Source organism: Necator americanus, chromosome X (assembly GCF_031761385.1).
Source record: "Necator americanus strain Aroian chromosome X, whole genome shotgun sequence".
NCBI lineage: Eukaryota > Metazoa > Nematoda > Chromadorea > Rhabditida > Ancylostomatidae > Necator > Necator americanus.
In genome coordinates, this window is record NC_087376.1 from 7,421,244 (window position 1) to 7,442,339 (window position 21,096).

The 21,096-nt window shown below is 37.7% G+C and overlaps 3 protein-coding genes across 5 annotated transcripts in view; 2 read left to right on the forward strand and 1 right to left on the reverse strand.

The window, feature by feature from the left end:
- The window catches only part of RB195_021733 (uncharacterized protein), a gene marked incomplete at both ends in the record, with an annotated part of 45,032 nt that extends 39,507 nt beyond the window's left edge, over positions 1–5,525 (forward strand). For both annotated transcript variants that reach the window (XM_064208615.1, XM_064208614.1), the window contains 5 exons: positions 428–575; positions 678–779; positions 1,918–1,996; positions 4,627–4,748; positions 5,522–5,525. In XM_064208615.1, the coding sequence (XP_064064496.1) occupies positions 428–575; positions 678–779; positions 1,918–1,996; positions 4,627–4,748; positions 5,522–5,525 (455 nt within the window). The remainder of the gene's footprint in view (positions 1–427; positions 576–677; positions 780–1,917; positions 1,997–4,626; positions 4,749–5,521) is intronic.
- Positions 5,526–6,674: 1,149 nt separating this feature from the next.
- RB195_021736 (uncharacterized protein) lies at positions 6,675–7,446 on the reverse strand (the record flags this gene model as incomplete). The annotated part of the gene is made up of 3 exons (XM_064208618.1): positions 6,675–6,687; positions 6,761–6,919; positions 7,373–7,446. 3 exons carry the CDS (start codon positions 7,444–7,446, stop codon positions 6,675–6,677), a joined length of 246 nt encoding a protein of 81 aa, XP_064064499.1.
- Positions 7,447–10,690: 3,244 nt separating this feature from the next.
- On the forward strand, positions 10,691–20,886 carry RB195_021737 (uncharacterized protein; the record flags this gene model as incomplete). Of its 2 annotated transcripts, none has more annotated exons than XM_064208619.1 (24): positions 10,691–10,762; positions 11,167–11,255; positions 11,346–11,418; positions 11,483–11,598; positions 12,537–12,597; positions 12,660–12,731; positions 12,800–12,905; positions 12,970–13,061; positions 13,158–13,279; positions 14,016–14,103; positions 14,222–14,317; positions 14,387–14,470; positions 14,535–14,645; positions 14,955–15,104; positions 15,162–15,248; positions 15,339–15,434; positions 15,491–15,595; positions 18,513–18,677; positions 18,736–18,849; positions 18,912–18,999; positions 19,082–19,152; positions 19,410–19,468; positions 19,526–19,601; positions 20,755–20,886. In XM_064208619.1, the coding sequence occupies 24 exons, from the start codon at positions 10,691–10,693 to the stop codon at positions 20,884–20,886; spliced, it is 2,325 nt and encodes a 774-aa protein (XP_064064500.1). The 2 variants fall into 2 exon arrangements, with proteins under 2 accessions (XP_064064500.1, XP_064064501.1); XM_064208620.1 differs by having other exon boundaries at positions 10,736–10,762.
- Positions 20,887–21,096: the final 210 nt, after the last annotated feature.

Genomic DNA, 21,096 nt, shown 5'->3' on the forward strand with positions numbered 1-21,096 from the left:
TAGAATCTGAAAATGAGATTGTGGATTGTGGGATCCAAGGTGGTTCCCCTCATCGCTCCCTAACCGTCGTAAAAGACGGCGTGAGAGAGCCCGTTTTTTTTTTTACGGTGCCACCCTTCTGGATGCGCCGCGTCTGCAGCGGTCGAAGATCAGTGATGTCTTCTCATCAGCCTATTCAATTGAAGCCAATGAATAGGCCGTTGTATGGGGCGAAAGGTGCACATAGAAGCACATTCGAGCGTTCCTCCTAGAAACTTAAGCGGTTCTTTCGCAGTTTTTTTCATGACAATTGGAGAGAGATGAGCAGAACCACGCCGTATCCTGGAATCTACGATCCTATCTCTAACTCTTCTTGCGGATTCCTTCACCGCGTTAGATTCGTGGTATTCTGCCTTTAATAGCTTTTTTCTAACGCTTCGTTTTTTAGGGTATTCACGTATCTCAGGTTGGTCATACTATGCCGGTCAGTATGGAGAAAATGACCCAACATTTTGTGTTTCAAATTTGGGTACTGTAATTTACAGTGTGGGAATGGACGGCGGTGGAAAACCTAACTATGACACTGGAAGTCGAAAGTAAGCTTTTTTCCTATTAATCCTAAATTCTCAATCAATGCCCCCATTTAATCAATATTTTTGGATGTTATGTTGATTGGAAGAACACCATCACTTTTTCAGTTTGTTAAAGTTATTCAATGCCACTCTGAGCAACAATTGTTTATGCTCCCGATATGAAGAGCAAGAAACGAGAAAAATTGTTATTTGGATGCCGATTTATAGGTATGATACTATTTAATCTAATTTTTGTCATTGTCAATATCGTGAAATCATTTAAAGAAGGTTATTTAACATATTGTACTTCTCAACAAAGAATTGTATATTCGAAAAGCAAGTTTTTCATTTTTAAACGCATCACTTCACGAATCTGAGGTGGTACGAGTTTCAAATGGGCAATGTCTATACAAGGTCGGAAATTGTGTGGAAACGGGTGACTCCGCCCTTTTCTTTCTAATTGCCGTAAAAAACGACCCGGAAGATGCGGCGCATGCACAAGGCTGGCGCGCTCCAATAGAACTCGTTGTAGAAAGTAGCGCCCCGTAACGCTCGAAGCCGCATCTTTCGGGCCGTTTTTTTACGATGGTTAGGAAGAAATGAGCGGGATCATACCCGTTTCTGCAATCTACGATCCCGTTTAGTCTTTAAACATCGGAAATCCATATCACGTCGGATTCGTGAGGTGATGCCTTAAATTTTTAACTATTATATAATTATCTTTCATCAGAAAAGACATGAAGAAGGTATTTTCCTCAGAAAGAACTCATTACCATGTTTCATACACATCGAAACGCTTGCCTAAAAAAAAGTTAACAAAAACTGTAAAACTTAAGCTTTGGCATCATCCATGCTCTCTTAAATCCATCTATCCAGCGGTCTCCTTTGAGTTCATTGCGATTTATCTAAGATTACTTTTCTACTTCTTTTTTTGACTGAGGCACAAACAGAGTCTGACTACCTTAGAGTAGTTTGCTTTTTTCGACTTTCAAAGCAGGTATTTGAAGCAGATAATTCGTTTCGTCGATCTTTGATCGTTATCGAATGATAAAAATTACAATATGTTGAAAAGTCATTTGATAAATATAGAACTCATTGCTAGGGTCAGTAAACAAGAAGAAAGTGCAAAATACATTTGTCCCATAATAGCTGTGACAGAATCCGAACAGATGTCACCAATACGTGATCTGAAAATAATGTGGAACATGAGTGATGTCAAAGATCGCACACCATCCATGTCTTCTTGTCCAGAAATTCCTCCAGTAGTTTTAACTCAATATTTCTCGGTAAATTAAGTGATTGAATTTTAGGGAAATCCCACTGATAGTAAATCATTGCAATATTTTATTTGTGAAAAATTTTTCAGTTACATATCTGATAGTTACGAACAATTCTTCAACTATCCATACGAGCACTACGTGGTTCCTTTCGGATACGAACTTAAGGTGAGTCTACTCGAATTATTGGAACTGACAAATTCGGAATGTTCTTATATTTACGGATAAGATTCTTCGAATTCGCTATTTGTACGTAAATTCTGCGTCGAATCTGTTCGACCAACGCGACTCATGACCTTTCTCTGCCCGACCCACACTTCCCCTTCTCTCTGCCCTGCTCCAATCGATTACGCATCACAGCTACCCCTCTGGACACATTGGATTCCTTTATGCATGTGTGCAAATCACTTCATGATTACAGCTACATATAGATGAGTCAGAACGACTGGATTTGTGGATTTGTTTTGGACAGTTGGTGAGGAGGTTGTGCTCAGTTGGACCCTCGTTGGCAGAAATTGTCCGCTGAACTCAACGAGGGTCCCACCACAGTACTTACTTAAAGGATGAAAATGGGTGCAATTCTATTGTTCAATTAGAAATAACAAATGCTTATTTCTTCAAATATTCCCCAGTTTCAAAGTTTATGGGAATTTTGAAACATTTCAACGATTCGTTTTAACGGATATCTTTTTTGGGACAGCTAACTATATCTCAGTAAGTAAATCTACTTCTATTCTCATCCCTGTGTTTTCAATCGATCCCTTCATAAGATTGATGATGTTGTGGAAAAAATCCTCGCCAAAATCTCCTAACTGTTATCAATTATCAATGTTTGAGAAATAAACAATCTTTCGTTGTTTTACTTTCGAACTGTAAAGAATTCGCTGTGGTGTGATTTGAGTTCTTACTTGTACTTTGAAAATGGAATAATTAAATAAATAAATTATAATGTGGGAGCTATCTGGTATTATAAAACTCTGTATAAATTATGGATCTATTAATTATTTAGTAAATGTAAAAGTCCAAAGCAGTCAAACAAAATTTTATGTAAAGTTATTAAAGCGCAAGAATCTAGATAAGAAAACAAAAAAAAAACCATAAAACATGAAAAATTTGAAACGTGAGAAATCCTACTTTTGGATTTCTTAAATGCACTTCTAAATGCCAAGTTTTCAGGAAGAGAGGACATTGAGATTTAGAAATTCTAGTTTTTTTCCTTATAAAACTCTCTAAATTGTTGTTTGTCTGTTTTCTCCTTCAAATTTGTTCCATTTAATTGTGTTACCTCCCGAAACTTGTGAATTTGAAGAAGTTGGATAGTTCTCATGAGAAAGAACTCTTTGGAATTGTCGTCACGGTTCATTTATGTTAAATTATAATGATGTCTTTGCGGCTCGAATTCGCCAGAGAAATTGCCTAGCGGAGGTGTGGAATGCCTGGCTGACCATTCTTGGGCCACGATAACCGTTCCAGCTATACAAGGATCTAGCCTTGAATAACAATAGCAGAAAAGAATGCAGACCAGAAAAAAAAATAAAAAAAAGGTCATTTTTGGGGGAAATTTACTAATGGAAACACATATAACATATTCAAAATTTATTAATGATAAATGTGTCATAATGATATACACATCGTTATGCTTGAATGAGATTTGAAGAACGATTCCACGTCAGTCATGGGTGGTCTTTTTGAATTACGCTGACTTGATACTGAATTTCCCCGATTGCTATCAAAAATAACCGAGTATCACTATGTTCGATGCACTTTCATCGTGCCAAATACAATTGTAAACACGTACCGATGGCCTACTCGTCTTATCTACCACACATTTGTCACCGATCACATTTTTTTCTCTTAAATGAATACGTTTTTAGCAATTCCCCTATAGAGAACGAGATCGGATCTAATTTAGGAATGTGACTCGGAAAAACGTTACGAGAATCTCGGATTCTGTAGCGCATTCGTGGATTCGACTTGTTAATTCGATCAGGTGCAATACCCCATAAGCGTGTACGCACACGGTGGTACAGCTTCAAACCTAGCATATCACGAAGCAGAATATATTGGGACCTGTCCATAAAAAAAAACAAGCTTCCGAATTAGAATTATGAGCGCGATCACACTCGGTTCTCCCGAGTTATTTAGAATAAAATGTATGCTTGTAGGCGTTTACTATTGTTATTCTGAAATGCTTTTAAAAGAACACAAAACACGTACATTCACCTAAATAACGAAAGCTGGTGTGTTCTTAACGTGATTAATTATTAATTATTCCATTAATTTCATATAATATTTGTTAGGTCGACTTGAATTTTTTTGTATTAGCGTACAGTCTCAACATTTTCGGATAATCATACTTGTTTTTAAGGATCCTCATAGTTTTAATGCAGAGAAACTTTACAGTTGAGAGCTGTGTTTTCACTTGACGTACATCTAACTACTAAAGAAATGAAAATAAACCACTTCTTTAAAATTAAAAAATAAATTGAGGAAGATAAATTAAGGATGTCCCTCCGTTACCCTCACACCTGATACATTGTTTTTCGATGCGATCATTGCCTATGTCCACATGTTTTCATTCCACTTTCTCATATAACATAAATTTGAATTTTTTACGCAAAAAGTCTAGTTCTTGCGATTACTCTTCAAAATTATCACGGTTTTTTTAAACGCTATTAACGCTCGTTGTTCCTGAAGGAGTAGGAAAGTTAAGATTACTGGAAACGTTCAGAGAGAAGGAAGGATGTAGAGTTTTTTAAACGTTTTTTTTTTACTAAGTGCTGTCTAATAAATTTTAGGATGGAGATTTCTATTATGGTCTATCTACAAATAACGGAAAATTCGACGGAGCATTGCCAAGAGACGTTCTAGGAAGTGCTGCGAATGTTGTGAACTATCTATGGGAAGCGATATGTGGATCGTAAGTCTAATTATTCATTTAGTTTACTTTCGTACATACATAGAATATTTAAGCGAAATTTTGTAGTCTATATTCAGGGGTGTACAAGTATACTCTGTTTTATTTAAATTCTGATTTCTTCCATAATTCAACTCTAGTTAAGATGTTAGGAAATGCATAACGTTTGTATAATCTCTCGATCATCTGTAATTTTTATTTTCTCTAAAAGATATTGAATTTCAATTTGTTTTACGGTTCTTTGCCTTCTACATTTCCATGTTATAAATTACGTACGTATTACATTATATATATATTATTCCATTATACATTGCATTATATATATTATTATTACATTATTATTATATATTTATGTACATAGAATGAGCTCGCGTTGTACTCTTTTTGACTGCCCTTCGGCTTTCCACAAAAAAAAAAAGAATACAAATCACTTGACACTCGTTATCACACGTCTTGAGTCTCATATCAAACCAGTCACTCATTCACTAGACACGTCCATAAACATATTAATCACTCTTAGTTGTGGATCACACGATTTGAACGAGAATAAGTAGATTCTTTTGGAAATTTTGAGGTACATACATAATAAAGCAAACAAGCTAATTTATTTTTTAATACACGTTGTTATTACTAGTTGTTTAGCAATCATTATAATTGCACTGTGAAATAAATAAATATGAATAATATAAGAACTTGTTAAAACAGTAAGAATAGTCCTCACTGGAACTCTTCGTACTAAGGACTTTTTCAAAAATTTATTTGTCTTTTTTTTTCAGATAATCTGTAGATGATTCGATGTTGGCGTTCGGAAGATCATCACAAAGTTACAATTCTAGAACACATTCCTTGTACTTGAATGTTCATGTGATCGTCTTAAATTTCGCCGTTATCATTTGTCAATAATAAGTGTTTCATTTTTGTTTTTCAACAACGCCTGTCCAGCGTCAAGATAAACATTATCGATTTTAACAATATTCGATTCGAACTTTGTTCATTTCGACTCGAATTCACGTGTAGAATTCTATTAGCATTAATCTAAGCGTATCCAAGATTTTTTTTAGTGATTAAAGGTATCATTCAAGGAATTTTTCAAATTTTAGATCTCACTATCATGTGGTAGGACCTTCACAAAATGAGGATTTGTGGAAATCTTTTGCTAGCCGGTTAATAATGTGCTTTTGTAAAAATGTTCCTCATTTTGTGGGGGTGTTTAATATTCCCACAATATTACATTTGTACAGTTTGCATCTTAAACAAAAGAAAAATCGAAGAGGTGGAGAACCGTTGAGAAAAAAAAAAACCACAAAACAGGAGGTAATACATGGATATACGTGATTAGATTAAATACGGGAATACCTTTGATGGAAGAAATGGATTACTCCTGTATGAATGTTCTTATTTGTTTTATATTATGGAAGACAATCAAAGAATAAGTATAACAAAATCCTGCCTTTGAAGTCCTTCTTGAAATTTTCATACAAAATTTTTGATGCAGCTCCAGGGAACTATGTACGATACTGTACTGTTACATCACACAGCTGCTATGATTCCTACGTTCAGTATTAAGGATGTCCAAAATATGAGAGGCAAAAATGCAAAAATCTCAGAGACATCCAATGGAGATATTCTCAATTTTTATGAGGGAAAAGTAGAAGGCAAAATAATTTTTTTTGGGGGAAAATTATCGTTCAATTCACCAAATACAGTACTAAAGTTACTGTAGTTGTTATCAATGATGAACATATATTATTGATTGAATTGTATATTCACTGGAGACATGAAATTAATGCGATTAAACTTTTTGTTCGCTGAAAATTTTTATCGGTCTGATAAAACAAACAGCGTTGCAATAATGGTATAGTTTTTCGTTTGATCTCATTCCACTTCCTTCACGTTTTTTTCTTGAGTTCACTTCTCACCGGTTGCAAATTACTTGAATGTTCTGAATTGTTCTGTTGATACAGATGACGGAATTTTTGATCGGGAAATTCCGACCTAGAAATGATTACTCTCGCCTTTGATACTTGTCTTCACAAGGATGGCCAGGATGCTTCTGCAGCGGTGCACAGAAATTTTTCAGTTGACGCCCTCCAACATTCTTGCTCTCCTCTTCTTCAATGAAACGTAAATCGCCCCACATCAAATTTTCTTCGCTACAACAACTGATAATCTTCCTAAATGGAGATCAATAATTTGGAGGGAAAAGCTCCCTAAACATGTCTTTTAGGCTCAAAGCGTTAAATGGGTGCTTTCCTTTTTTCTTGTTTTTTTCTACCTCAGCTTTTCACCAAAATTATTTTTTCTTTTATCTGTTAGATTCGGAACACCCGCTAAAAGTTCTTAGTGAGTAAGCCTCGTTCAAGTTACTCAGATTTTCCAAAAAGGTGCTATCCCCTTCACACACTTCAACACACTGTCAAAGTCCAACCCAAACAGGTCAAATACCTGGAGGTACAGTAGAACCACTAATTCTTCGACAGAAGACTTTCTTTTCTTTCATAACTCGCCTTAATTTGCTCTTTATTATAAGATCTACGCACCAATAGATTCGTGAGCGTGAGCTCTACCGAATGAATCTAACTAGAACTTTCAAGACCTATCAAGGAAACAGTTTCTGAAAAAATTACCTGCGGCTACATATTAACAAGGCTGAGTCCGAGATAATTGCGCCCCAAGGATATATGATCTTTGACGTGAACATATTTTTCGTAAAGTGAAATGATAGTTACATATTTGTAATCTACATAAAATTGTGAACATTTTGATATCTCTCACAGTTATAACTCCGTAACTCTGAAAATTTTGTAAATTTGACTAAAGTGACATGTTTGAACTCCAGGAACGACCGACATTACTTGCTTAAAAATTATTTTCTTACAAAATCTGCAAGAAAAGTATTTGTTGTGGGACGACCTTGTCTCCTGATTTTTCAGCTCAACAGGATTTTCTGTTTTTTGCAGCTAAAGTTACAACCTTCGGTAATTTGCATTTTTTACTCTGATTTTTGACAGTTCGTAAATCGCTAACAAACTAGGCTAGCCATCTGCCGGCACAACACAATAGAGAGTAGACTTTGTCCTATGAGTTTTTCCGATTTCTTCCTTGATATGTTTCAGCTGCGGTCACTTTTGAACCTGTAAAGATGTAGGACTTTTCATGTGTTTTTACGGAAAACTTATCTTTTGCGGTTTATTGGAAGTTTCTCCAAATGTCAGGTGGATATGTTTTTCAGGAGAAAGAGATGTATTGAATGGTGTCGATTTCAAAAAATTCTGCATCTTTTCAACTCCCATCACAAGTTACTTCAGCCTCTATGGAAGGTTGTTGTCATCTAGGCACGCCGACCCACCAGATACCTTAGGACACACATCGAGCTGCGGCTGTGTTACCGCATTGATTACTACGTTTGAAAAGAATAGAATCTTCTATTCTCTACGTCGTTCGATTGCTACATTCCAGTCATCGTAGAAAGATTCGTTTAAACAAAATTATTTCCTTAACTTGATGACTTTACTTTGATTTTAAAGAGCAAGGAATGCAGGTAAAACAAAAAGAAATAATGTGAATAAAAAAGGATAAAACAGACAATCCTGAAGAATATCGCCCTGCAATTATAACATTCTTCCTTGTAGTTATTCTATTCTTTTCAAACGTAGTAATCAATGCGGTAACACAGCCGCAGCTCGATGTGTGTCCTAAGGTATCTGTTGGGTCGGCGTGCCTGGATGACAATAATCTCCCAAACAGGTTGAAGGAGTTTGTGATGAAAATTCGAATGATACAGAATTTTTTGAAGTCGACACCATTCGATACATCTCTTTCTCCTGAAAAACATATCCACCTGATATTTGAAGAAACTTCCAATAAATCGCAAAAAATAAGTTTTCTGTAAAAACACATGAAAAGTTCTATATGTTTGCAGGTTCAAAACTGACTGCAGCTAAAACATATTAAAGAAGAAATCAGAAAAATTCATAGGACAAAGTCTGCTCTCTATTGTGTTGTGCCGGCAGATGGCTAGCCTAGTTTGTTAGCGATTTACGAACTGTCAAAAATCAGAGTAAAAAATGCAAAAAAGAAAAGAAAAGAATTTTTAAGCAAGTAATGTCGGTCGTTCCTGGAGTTCAAACATGTCACTTTAGTCAAATTTACAAAATCTTCAGAGTTACGGAGTTATAGCTGTGAGAGATATCAAAATGTTCACAATTTTATGTAGATTAGAAATATGTAACTATCGTTTCACTTTACGAAAAATATGTTCACGTAAAGATCATATATCCTTGGGGCGCAATTATCTCGGACTCAGCCTTGTTAATATGTAGCCGCAGGTAGTTTTTTCAGAAACTGTCTCCTTGTTAGGTTTTGAAAGTTCTAATTAGATTCATTCGGTAGAACTCGCGCTCACGAATCTATTGGTGCGTAGATCTTATAATAAAGAGCAAATTAAGGCGAGTTATGAAAAAAGATGAAAAAGACGCGGCTTCGCGTCTTTTTCGTCTTCTGTCGAAGAATTAGCGGTTCTACTGTAGCGTGAAATCCGTGATAACGACTCTGCGTTTACACTGAACTGCTGGACATTCTCGGGCTGAGGAACTCGAGTCACTTAGCGTCGATACGTAGTTTACGGGACAAGTGGCTAAGGAACAGTGACAATTGGTCCTGGGCGAAATTTTGCTTGTAGGTCATTACGGAACAATAAAGCTGTTTTCAAGGACGAACATGCGCGTAATATCATCCGAATCTGTGTACTGTAACATCCGCAGATTCGTTCAAATTAAATCAAGTGATTTCTAGCCAGTTTACGCGACAGTCCATCCTATAACTTCTATTCATACTTGGATTGGGAACCATTACAACAATTCCCTTCTTCTTTTTCCATGACACGCTGCTTTCTACGTTATTCATTCTATAAAGTTGAAAAAATTATTATTAAACTATGCTTAATACGTTAGTCATTCCATAAAGTTAAAATACTTGTTATTAAACTAAAACCGGTTTTTAGATTTATCGGATTCTGATTTTCAATCCTCCTATAAATTGACAATTGATTTCGTACCAGTGCATTGCCAATTTTCCGATCGTGTGTTTCAGAGCAACTCATCTCATGAGAAGTTTCTTGGTTATTAGAGAACTCCGACGTTCTTGTGATCTCGTTGCACTCCTCATTGAACCTCATTTCTGTTCTGTACTGCACTGCACATGTCGTCTTCTGGTAGATAACAGATAGATAGATAGAATGGAGTCACACTGCTGCAGATGATTTGATGTTTTCATGGATAAGAAGAGTTTAAAGGCGTAATTCAGCTAGCAGCTGGATTCTTGCCTGATGATAAAGTAGAGAAGGCGGCGTCTCACCGCGCAAACAGTTACTGTAGATCCGCTAGTTGCAAAATGAAATAAATCGCATAGGTTGGGATTTTTATCTTGGCTGGGAAGAGATGGTAAATAATTCATGAATTTCTTAGAAGCGTTAGCATCCAAAAAATTGTCGCATTGCCGGCAGAACTATCGATATAAGACGGGTTTATTTTTTCCTGTATTCCTTGCGTTTTGATTTCAAATTTTTGTTGAAAAATAAATTTGTCATCTCAAATGTACGTATCGTATACGATGAAAGATTGCGATCAAAACAGAAAATGAACTTTAAACAAGTATATACGAACGAGAGAATCAACTCCACATGTAAGGTGTGTATCGATTTCGAAGATGCTGCGATAAGACTGGTTCCACCCATCGTCAACAAATGTGGAAGAAATTCCTCGACAATGCTTCGATAGTTTCCTGCTCTTATTTAGATGCCTATACAATTTGGACTCATTAGTAGTGAAAATTTTTGTAATTCTGTTATCGTCGTATTATCGTGAAAGATTTTGATATTTGAGAACAACACCGAAAAAATTAAACATTTTGATTTAAAGGAAAACGTAAAATCCTGGAATCCTTTGATGCACCCAATTTACGTCGACGGATTTCTATTCATCGCAATCACTATGGTTTTTGTGATCGCCAATGATGATGTAAGCATATTCAGTCATTTTATTTATCATGAATATCTCTTCGGATACTATGTATTATCCGAAAATAGTTATGAAGTAGTTAAAGGATCTGTAATTAAATGTCTAATCTAATCTCCTTTGTTTTCTCTATTTCTCGGATTGAAATTGATAATCAGGATCGGTTAGTGTAGGTTTTTACCTGTAATAGTATTAAATTAATAACCAATTATCTAACAATAAATCTCCCACGATTCAACCCTGTATTTCAAGCAATTTTAGCCCTATTTTCCTCATAAAGAGGCAACTAAAAGAACGAAATGGAACTACATACAAGGAAGTTTTTAATTCTAACGCTGTGATATTGAACACGAGGCCTTAAAATGAGTTCTTTTTACGTGCAAAAAAAAGCAATGGTACCATTTCAGCAAGGATGGGAAACACTTCAAGTCGTACCGCATGTATCCGGACTTCGTGTGGAAAATCCAATTGGCGAAAAAGGATTCATAGGATACACGTGGGACACTTTTATTCTAGTGAAAAGTTCGTCGTTGAACGAAATCATAGTCATTTTACGAAGAAATTCTAGATGTATAAATTATTTCAGAGAAGCATGGGAACTTGTAGTGGAACCAAATATTCCAGTAACAGTTGTGATTTTTGGATATTGGCTTGATAAGGTTAGTTTACATACAAATCTGGGAATTTGCTATTTTGTAAATCTTACCAATATCTGTTTTACAGGTCGAATATATCACATTCACGGATTCAATTTGTTTAACATCCGAGTTCAACATTTCAAGACATAGTTTCACGCTTCAAACTGAAACAAGGATTGAACTGAAGATGTCCTTTCCAAAGTAAGCAGTTGATGGATTATTTGACAAGCATTTACTTTGTCTTCTTTATGGATGAGAGTCTCTGGGTGGGTATGTACGGAGTGACTCTTCTCGGAAATTAGAAACTTGGAATAACATAAAGAAAGTGGAACTGTTTACACATGCCCTAAAAGTAAAGTAAAAGTAGTAAGTAGTAATAGCCCTAAAAGTCTCCACTTTTTTTCGTTTCTTACTTGTAATATGCCTACTTATGCTTTAGAATATGCTCACATATACTGTAGACAAACCTGACTAATTTTAATTCTAATTTTCTTTTATTAGAAAAAAACAAGGGTAAAAGTTTCATTTCGATTACTTTCCTGTGAATGTATCTCATTACTATGAAACACTTCGGGTTCTATTTACTTTAAATATATGAGGTTAAATCTAGTCAACCCAGGGTGTGCGAGTCCCGTTGCCTAAAGCAGGACAACAGGAAGAGGTATATAGTCCGTGTTGGGCAGCTGAAAAAAAGTGCGATGCGGCAAACGCGTCGCGTTCACGTAGCTGAACACATTTGGGGTTGAATTTCTTGTTGAATATATAACCGTACGCAATCGTATATAAAAAAATATGGGTGCCAGGACGGTGCAAAAATTCTATCCATAAACTTGCTCTGAATCAATATCATAAGCAAAATGTTTGGTTTCTTTTTCAAGGAAATATGTTTCATTGTTACATATTTCTTTATTATTGATTTATTTGAGTTACAAAAAGCAAGTTAGCAGAACACTCACGAAACACGATGATTTCTTTCTCGCAGCTTCTGGCTATTTTTATGGGCCCATGTTCCACGAATTCAACGTCACTTAAAATTTTCTATTAATTGAAACTAGCACTTTGGGAACTGATAATGGCAGCTCGGTATTTTGTACTTAACACCGTTTCAAAATGAATTAGCTAAAAATAAGATTTTGTAGTGGTGAGGACTCTTGGAGGATGTGTGTAAAACAACAAGGACGACTTGGCGAACTTTTATTAGTAAGCCAAATTAAAATTGTTAGCATAATGACTTGTTTTATCTGTCATCTTTTCCTGTTCAGATTGATGACGATCGAACATGGATAAACACGGAAGAAACACTTAAAGAGCATTATATGCCAATTTACCTCCAGGTTAATTCTATTAAGTAGTGGCTTCTTTCATTTTATTAAATTTTCTATATTTTTTATTTGATTTTAAGATAGGTGTGCTTTGCGTCCTATTCGTTATGTCTGCTTTATTCTCTGGTCTCAATCTTGGACTTATGTCATTATCCATCCATGAGCTCAACTTAATAATAAAAAGTGGTAAGGTTATTTTCCTTTCATACATTGGTTCCATTAACTCCATAATTGAAAAAATATTTTCAAGGATCAAAACAGGAAGCAAAGTATGCGAAGACAATTCTACCAATACGAAAAAGAGGGAATTATCTGCTTTGCACAATTTTAATAATGAATGTGGTAAGGACTTTTGAAGGGATTCTCCTCACCTTTTTCCGGATTTATTGACAAACCTCTTTTTGATTGTTCATCTAATCCAACATGGCTCAAATTTAGGTTGTGAATGCCGCTATATCGATATTATTTGAGGACCTTACCACTGGAACTATAGCATTTGTAACTTCATCTCTAGGAATTGTTGTATTTGGAGAGATAACACCTCAAAGCGTTTGTGTCAAGTGAGTACTGAAAGTTCAAAAGGCAATTCGAAATTTATATTTTCTTTCTCGATCTGTTTTCCTTTTTGTATCGTAGTGGATGAGTGTTGTGTAGTGGTAAAAGATCCCCATATTATTTACATGGTCGGTGGTTCGATACTACTCATAGTCAGCAAAACAATTTGTCTATTCACCATCGATAAATTGATAACAGAACTGTTTGGGAGGATAAGAACACAGACTTGCTATCCGACTGGTTAGCCTGGTTAGCCTCCGCAAGTAGTTCTGCACAAATATGTGCGCATATGTACGCTTCCATAAACCTCTATGATGGTGTATATGTTGTTGGCATCAAATTTGTTCAACCGGATCAACGCGATACGTCTACGATGTACGTATGGAAAGGAAAAGTAAAAGTGCCCCTAAAGCAGAGAAGTGGTTGCGGCGGGCGCGTTGCGTTCCTCCGGTTGAACATGTTTGGTGATGTGTGAGGGGTAACCTTAAATCAAAGCATCAGCTCAAAGTGAAGCGTTTCCCTACGTTCTGCTGCCGACAGAACAAATCCATGCTAATGCCATACTGTCGTGCAATAATGACAAAACAAAGCTAGAAGTTCATTAATGAGGTACCAATGTCCCATAGAACTCATAGTCCTCATTGAGTTAGACATAAATATCGAATGGGACCTTCGAAGTGTAAGAAATTCATGGAGTTTCAAAATTACCATCTTATTTACTGTCACTGACCGTTTTTCCAGGCATGGGCTTGCAGTCGGCGCTCGGACCATCTTTCTCACACGACTTTTCATGTTTGTTACATTCCCTTTATCTTACCCAATAAGTAAGGTGAGTTTTTAAATTCTAGCAAATTTTTGAAAAAAAAAAACTACGTGGTTTTATTTACGACTAACTAAATGCTTCTACTACATCATAATTTGATTTCTGTGTAAGAATTTGTTTGAAGGTGTTAGATTTAATAATCGGTGAGGAGGTCGATCAATTCGATCGTCGTCGACTCGTAGAAATTCTAAAGATGTCCACAGAAAAAGAAGAAAACAGGGTGAGCGAAGATTAAGATAACATATCGTCCTCATTTTTTCTTCTGCACTTAAAAAACAGCAGCTTTAAGGAATTGGCTGCAGATGTAAAAATAGCAGTCGGAGCAATGGAATTTCCAAATAAAGTTGCAAGAGATGTTATGACGAAAATTGACGTGAGTAAACGATGTTACACATTGTTGACTGCTTCTCATTAGGATTCAGATTTCTTTGTTTAAGGACGTTTTCATGCTTTCGGAAAACGAAATACTTGATGCTACAACACTTGCTGAAATTGTCCATAGAGGATATACACGAATACCAGTTTATGTGGACGGTGACAGAAATAAGGTTTGTATAGCAAAGTTTTTTTCCACCTACGCACTTCCTACCCACGTCCATAGAATCTTTTTTTCAGCTTTTTTGATTTTCTCTTTCTCTACTAACGAAAATATATCCAAATTCCTCAATTATGAATCAACTGCATACTGATAAAATTTGTTTCTGCATAATCTTTCAAGTATTAATTTTTGGGAATTAATTAATTTCAACAAAATTACGAGTCACGTGAGTAGGCCAATAAAAGCATAACATATTTCTTTTTTTAGTCAGCGAAAAGACCATGTTTCACGACCATTACGATGAATTTTTCTTCTCCAGGTTAGGTCACTACTTCTTGTCAAGGATCTTGCTCTTATCGATAAAAAGAACAATATTGCTGTGAAAGCGGTTGCGGAATTCAATGAAAGACAATTACGGATAATCGACGAGGATATGCCACTACCGAAACTTCTTAACGAATTCAAACAAGTTAATTATTGTTTTTTAAGCAAAAAGAATTAGTGTAATTTTTATCCTTAATTTCAGGGAAATTACCATCTTGCAATGGTTCGACAGACTAAACGAAGGAGTAGTTCATCCGGAAATGACGAGAGTGTACAACATTTTGATGAAGTACTATGCTTAGTTCTTAGAACTGACTTCAACAATTAATTCGATAAAATCTGAAGATTTAGAATGAAATATTTCCTTCAATCGTTTTAGGAAAACACAGCAAGTGCATCGAAAGAATCTGTCAACACTACAGTTTCTTTACCTTGTCCTGAAACGGATAATGAAGAAGTCACTTTGATTGGATTGGTAAGCCTTACTAACATTTTCTGGTACTCTCATGCAATTATTCGTTATTATTTAAGGTAACTCTAGAAGATCTTCTTGAAGAAATCCTACAGTCGGAAATAGTTGACGAAAGCGATTCAGTTTTAGATAATGTACATCGCTCGAAAAGGAGAGTTCAGCAGGTTGAAATATTCTTTCCACCAAATATCGAATTTGATTTTTATGAGTGACAACCGAAATGCAAGTCATCTCTTTAGAAAGTCAACGGTTTCAATTTGCCCGACGAGGCAACACTTTGCACGTGTACAAGTGAAGAGATGAAGCGCCAAAATGGATTTTATCACTTCCGTGGGTAGAAACAGTTGCCTTGTCGGGCAAACTGATGCCTCTTATCCTCGCGGGCGACACTGACTGATGTTAACAAACTTTATTACGGCTAACGTTTCGGCGTCGTCGCCTTCGTCAGAGCCTGGAAAGTCAGATCATTTGTGATATATCCTCTCAAATGTCTCATCCAGAAAAAGTCATCATTCTCTAAGATGCTACATCCAAAATCGAAACCAAAAGAGTCCAAATCGTTGTGCTTATCTAGGTAGCCGCGTTGCCGTGATATTAGCGGACCTCCGCGTGATAAAATCGCTCCGCTAATACTAGTTAGGATGCGACCCGCATATGACCCCGTAGATCAAAACCCGCGAAGGTCTTGATACAGAGCCAGCTCGTTGGTTTCGGCTATGCATTCTTCCTCTCTATTCATTTTTGCACTTCTAGCGTTTATCCAAAACGCCTCCAAAGTTCTGCGAGCTACAATCTCGGGTTCGTACGATAGGATTGTGACAACTATGCAGAAAGGACCATTTTCATGACATTTTCTGCGATGGGTTCCGAGAGGGGTCGCTGCGTTTGAATGGTTCATCCCATCTAGATGTTCATTAATACGAACACAAAGAGATCGCCCTGTTTTGCCAATATATTCTTCGCCGCATGTTTTACACGAAATCAAATAAACTACACCAGAGACGATGCAGTCGCCTGCCTTCCTAAATGGACATATCACACAGTTCTGAGTCAGGCAAATGCCATCGCACAATGATCACAGGACTGAAATGTGAACTTCCTAGTTGTCCGGTTCTATACTTACTGGTAAAAACACATAAGCTCCCCCCCCCCCCCTCTGCTCTCCTCTCAGAAGATCCAGGGGTATTCAAAGTACGTCCTATCATAAGCAATGAAGGCGGGACTACTGATAGAATATCGTGGCTTATAAACGTCATACTTGCTCCGTTGCTTAAGTATGCGCAAAGAGAATGTGTCGTGCAATCTTTCGATGTCACTTCTCTTTACGCCAATGTCTCAAACAGTGCTGCAATGCAAGCCGTGTTCAAGCTATTCGTAGAACACCAAGACATTCTAAACCTGTACGGGTTTTCCATAAGGCAAATCATGACGCTCCTGGATGAATGTCTAAAGTGCTCCATATTTCGCTGGTCGGGACACTACTACAGACAGGCCAGGGGTTTGGCCATGGGCAAAGACTGGCTCTCACACTAGCCATTGCATTTATGTCCAAAATAGAACAACATATCCTGGAAGGAAAACGTTTAGTACTGTCGTTATATTGATGACTGTTGCATTATATGCCCCACTCAAGACGACATGGACACTTGTTTCGAGCTTCTAAACCAGCAATCCCCTTACATACGGTTTACACGAGAGAAACCCAAAGAAGATTGGTTCTCCGTCCTTAACGTGGAAATACAGTGGTCCAGCGGTGAGAGGAAGACACGATAGTTTCGAAAAGCTAGTGGTAAAAACATATTAGCTCACTGTCTTTCAACTCACCCTTGGAAAACAGAGAAATCAGTCATTCGGAACATGTTTATGACAACCGTAAAAGTGGCATCTAATATCCAGGAACGGATCGATGCGGTTAACCTAGCGCAGCGGATCGCAACCTTTAACGGTTACTGATGTACCTCGTAGACCAGGTCTTATTGCGCAGCGAGATTATGCCAACGTGGATGAATCCAAAAAATTTCTCAATTTCTGCTCACCTTCCATAACCGACGACCTGAGTAAGGCGATAAAGGCCAATCTGGTTAGGTGTGGTCTCGATGACCAAGTGAGAGTTGTGGAAATACCTCCCACAAATCTCAAGAAGCAGTTAGTGCGAAACAGAATGTACGATCGCATTTGCCTGACTCAGAACTGTGTGATATGTCCATTTAGGAAGGCAGGCGACTGCATCGTCTCTGGTGTAGTTTATTTGATTTCGTGTAAAACATGCGGCGAAGAATATATTGGCAAAACAGGGCGATCTCTTTGTGTTCGTATTAATGAACATCTAGATGGGATGAACCATTCAAACGCAGCGACCCCTCTCGGAACCCATCGCAGAAAATGTCATGAAAATGGTCCTTTCTGCATAGTTGTCACAATCCTATCGTACGAACCCGAGATTGTAGCTCGCAGAACTTTGGAGGCGTTTTGGATAAACGCTAGAAGTGCAAAAATGAATAGAGAGGAAGAATGCATAGCCGAGACCAACGAGCTGGCTCTGTATCAAGACCTTCGCGGGTTTTGATCTACGGGGTCATATGCGGGTCGCATCCTAACTAGTATTAGCGGAGCGATTTTATCACGCGGAGGTCCGCTAATATCACGGCAACGCGGCTACCTAGATAAGCACAACAATTTGGACTCTTTTGGTTTCGATTTTGGATGTAGCGTCTTAGAGAATGATGACTTTTTCTGGATGAGGCATTTGAGAGGATATATCACAAATGATCTGACTTTCCAGGCTCTGACGAAGGCGACTACGCCAAAACGTTAGCCGTAATAAAGTTTGTTAGCAATCTTGGCTGTTGTTAATTTGGACTATCGACAAGTTGCAATCTCTATGCCAATATTCAAAGAAAGTCGAACTTTCGCACTACAGACTGATGTTGTTTCTGAATTTGTTGGCTATAGTCGGCGTTCTCGCTGAAATTTTTGAAAGCTACGTCTTTTTTCCAACCTACTAGTGAAGAGAACTCAACATTGTAAATTTTTTTGCAGTGTGCCTTCAAACTGACATAACTACTGACGAAGTGCTTTCAGACTCGAGTTTCTGAAGTGTTCTGTTGTGAAGCGAGAAGCGAGCCATTATCCGTAAATATGCTCGGAGTTGTATCACGATGGTTGGCTGAACGGCATGTATTTTTTAGTGATCAGTATATGGAAACTAATGCACGTGAGAAGATGATCCAGAAGAATATACGTCATGTGAGCGAAATAATATATTCCTTTTCATTACTACGTTTTTACTAGCACTCGTACACAGGTTATTCTTGTTTCTGGTAAAGAAGAAAGAAGTGTTCATTTATACGATTCTGGAGTAGCAAGCAAACGATTTATTCTTATCCTTGAAGGAAAAGCTACTGTATCTTTCCCGAAGGCAAGTCTACAATTCGAGTGGATTGTTCTTGCAGAAATATTATCTATAAAACTGTGTTTAAGAACAACATGTCGTTTGAAGTTGGCCCATGGACGTGTTTTGGAGAAATTTTATTCCAGAGGCTTTCTGCGAGTGTTCGCAGCCGTCAAGGTCAGATTCCGTACTTGTGTTCTCGCTCGCATTCTGAATTTAGTACAAGTAAACTTTACTTTTGTCTAAAGTACTCCTTTAGATACCCAATCAAACTTCCATTTCACTCCGGATTTCACTTTATCGGCTCAACAACCGTGTAGATTTTTGCAGGTACGATTTTAACAAAAAAAAAAGGTTCTTTCTGATCTGTGGCATATGGTTGGCCCTAAATTGTGTTCAACTGCGCGAAGCGATTTCGTTTCCGGCACGTGTCGTACAGACGAAGGACGTGTTTTAGGGCGGACGCTCCACGTCCACCCGACTGAACACATCCGGCGCCGACCATGTACACTCAGTCGCTCGTCGCTTTTCTTCATCTTTTGCGTGTTTCCAAAATTTGTGTCATATTTTGCAACTTCTATATTTAGATCCCAATTATGTCTGTTGTCCATGCTCTCCGCATTTCTCGATTTGTTAAACAACTCAGGTAATATGTACAGTAGAGATTTCTATTTTTTGCGTCCAAATAGATTACGACCTTAAGAGCACCCAAAGCTTCTACGTCTGATGAGGACGATCCGGTCCCAGTGCTTCTTGGAGGACGAGGACGTGGAAAAAATGTAAGTTTCAGGAATACTGTAATAAAATTTCGTTAATCCAGGTCGTTTCGCTTCTTCTAGTTTAGTAATTAATCCAGCGTACCTGTGAAATTTACTTTTGCATAAGTGACTGCACCGTATCTACCACGAGCACACGAAGCGTGTGTTCTACTTACTCGAGCGCTATAGGAGAGTTGGACGTAACAAAAGGGCCAGTCACAGTGAGGTCAAAGCGATCTTGTGGGTAGCATACCATGAATCTGACGTGGGGGGGGGGGTGCTGTGTCCTTGGCAAAAGCTAGAGATGGAGTTGTAGATTGCAGAATCAAGAGCGGTTCCGCTCACCTCTCCCTAATCGTCCTAAACACGGAGTGGGAACCGCTTTAGTTCCTATGAGGAACGTTAAAACGCTCCTCTATGTATACGTCTGATCCCCTCAGTAACCTATTCATATGTTTCACTTGAATAGGCAGTCGAGGAGAACCCACTGGGTTTTGATGGAGCTGGATGTGGCGCGAGTACAAGTGTGAGGCGTTGCAACTGAAAACGAAGTATATCACTCCGTTTTTTTAACCACGATTATGGAAAGATGAGCGTAGCCACCTCTGGTCTCGCAATCTACGATCCCGTACAGAGCTTGTCCATCGGAAATCCAAACCACGTCAGTATGGTGGAGTGATGCCTTTAAACACGTTACATTTTCGTAAGCGAGTGCGCTGGAAGTGGAGCAGTGGAGGTAACGGTTGCGATTGGTATGGGGACGTCATTCCAGTTGTTGTAAGTGAGGATCTCAGCTCGATCGCAACCTCTAGCTAGACTGCACCACGTCGAATGCGGAAGCTTACGCAACTGCTCAAGACTCTAGGTCGTTTTGACCTGACTATAGCGTTAGTTCATGGATACGGTAATGAAGGTGACAGGCAGTTACTAATAGGACGCTTTTCTCCTTTTCCATACTCGGTCACCAGTCTTTTGCTCTTAGCGGTTCCATTAGTCGGTTTTCACAAAAAAAAGATTCCCGGTAGCGCGGCAAAATACCTGCACGCCTTGCCAATACGTGTGGAACTTTGTATACAAACATGAATACGAGCGCCTAGAAATTTTTCCCGAAAGGATGACGAGTGTATTTCATGTGGTGCACGTAAGTCTATTCCAATAAGCACTATTGTTTTAGAAGCTCAGTCATAATTTTTCTGTCATTGTGAGAAGTCCAACTGTTCATGATGGTAGAGTTCGTTCTGTCAGTATGGTAGCAGCGACGATACACGAGCCACCATCAGACGATGCGACGTCGCAATCAAAATAAAGCTAAATTTTCAGAAAGAATTTTTTATGCATATGCAATAGGATATTGATCGGGTTTGTTTGAATGCTGTTGAATACGTGTTCATTCACATCGTTGTTATCATACCTTTTTTTACTACGTGCTGGGCACATGAAGTTGATATTCTTGTAAATATTCGTCATAATTCATTTCTAATGATTTTGTATCTTTCCGTATTCCTGCTTCCATGAT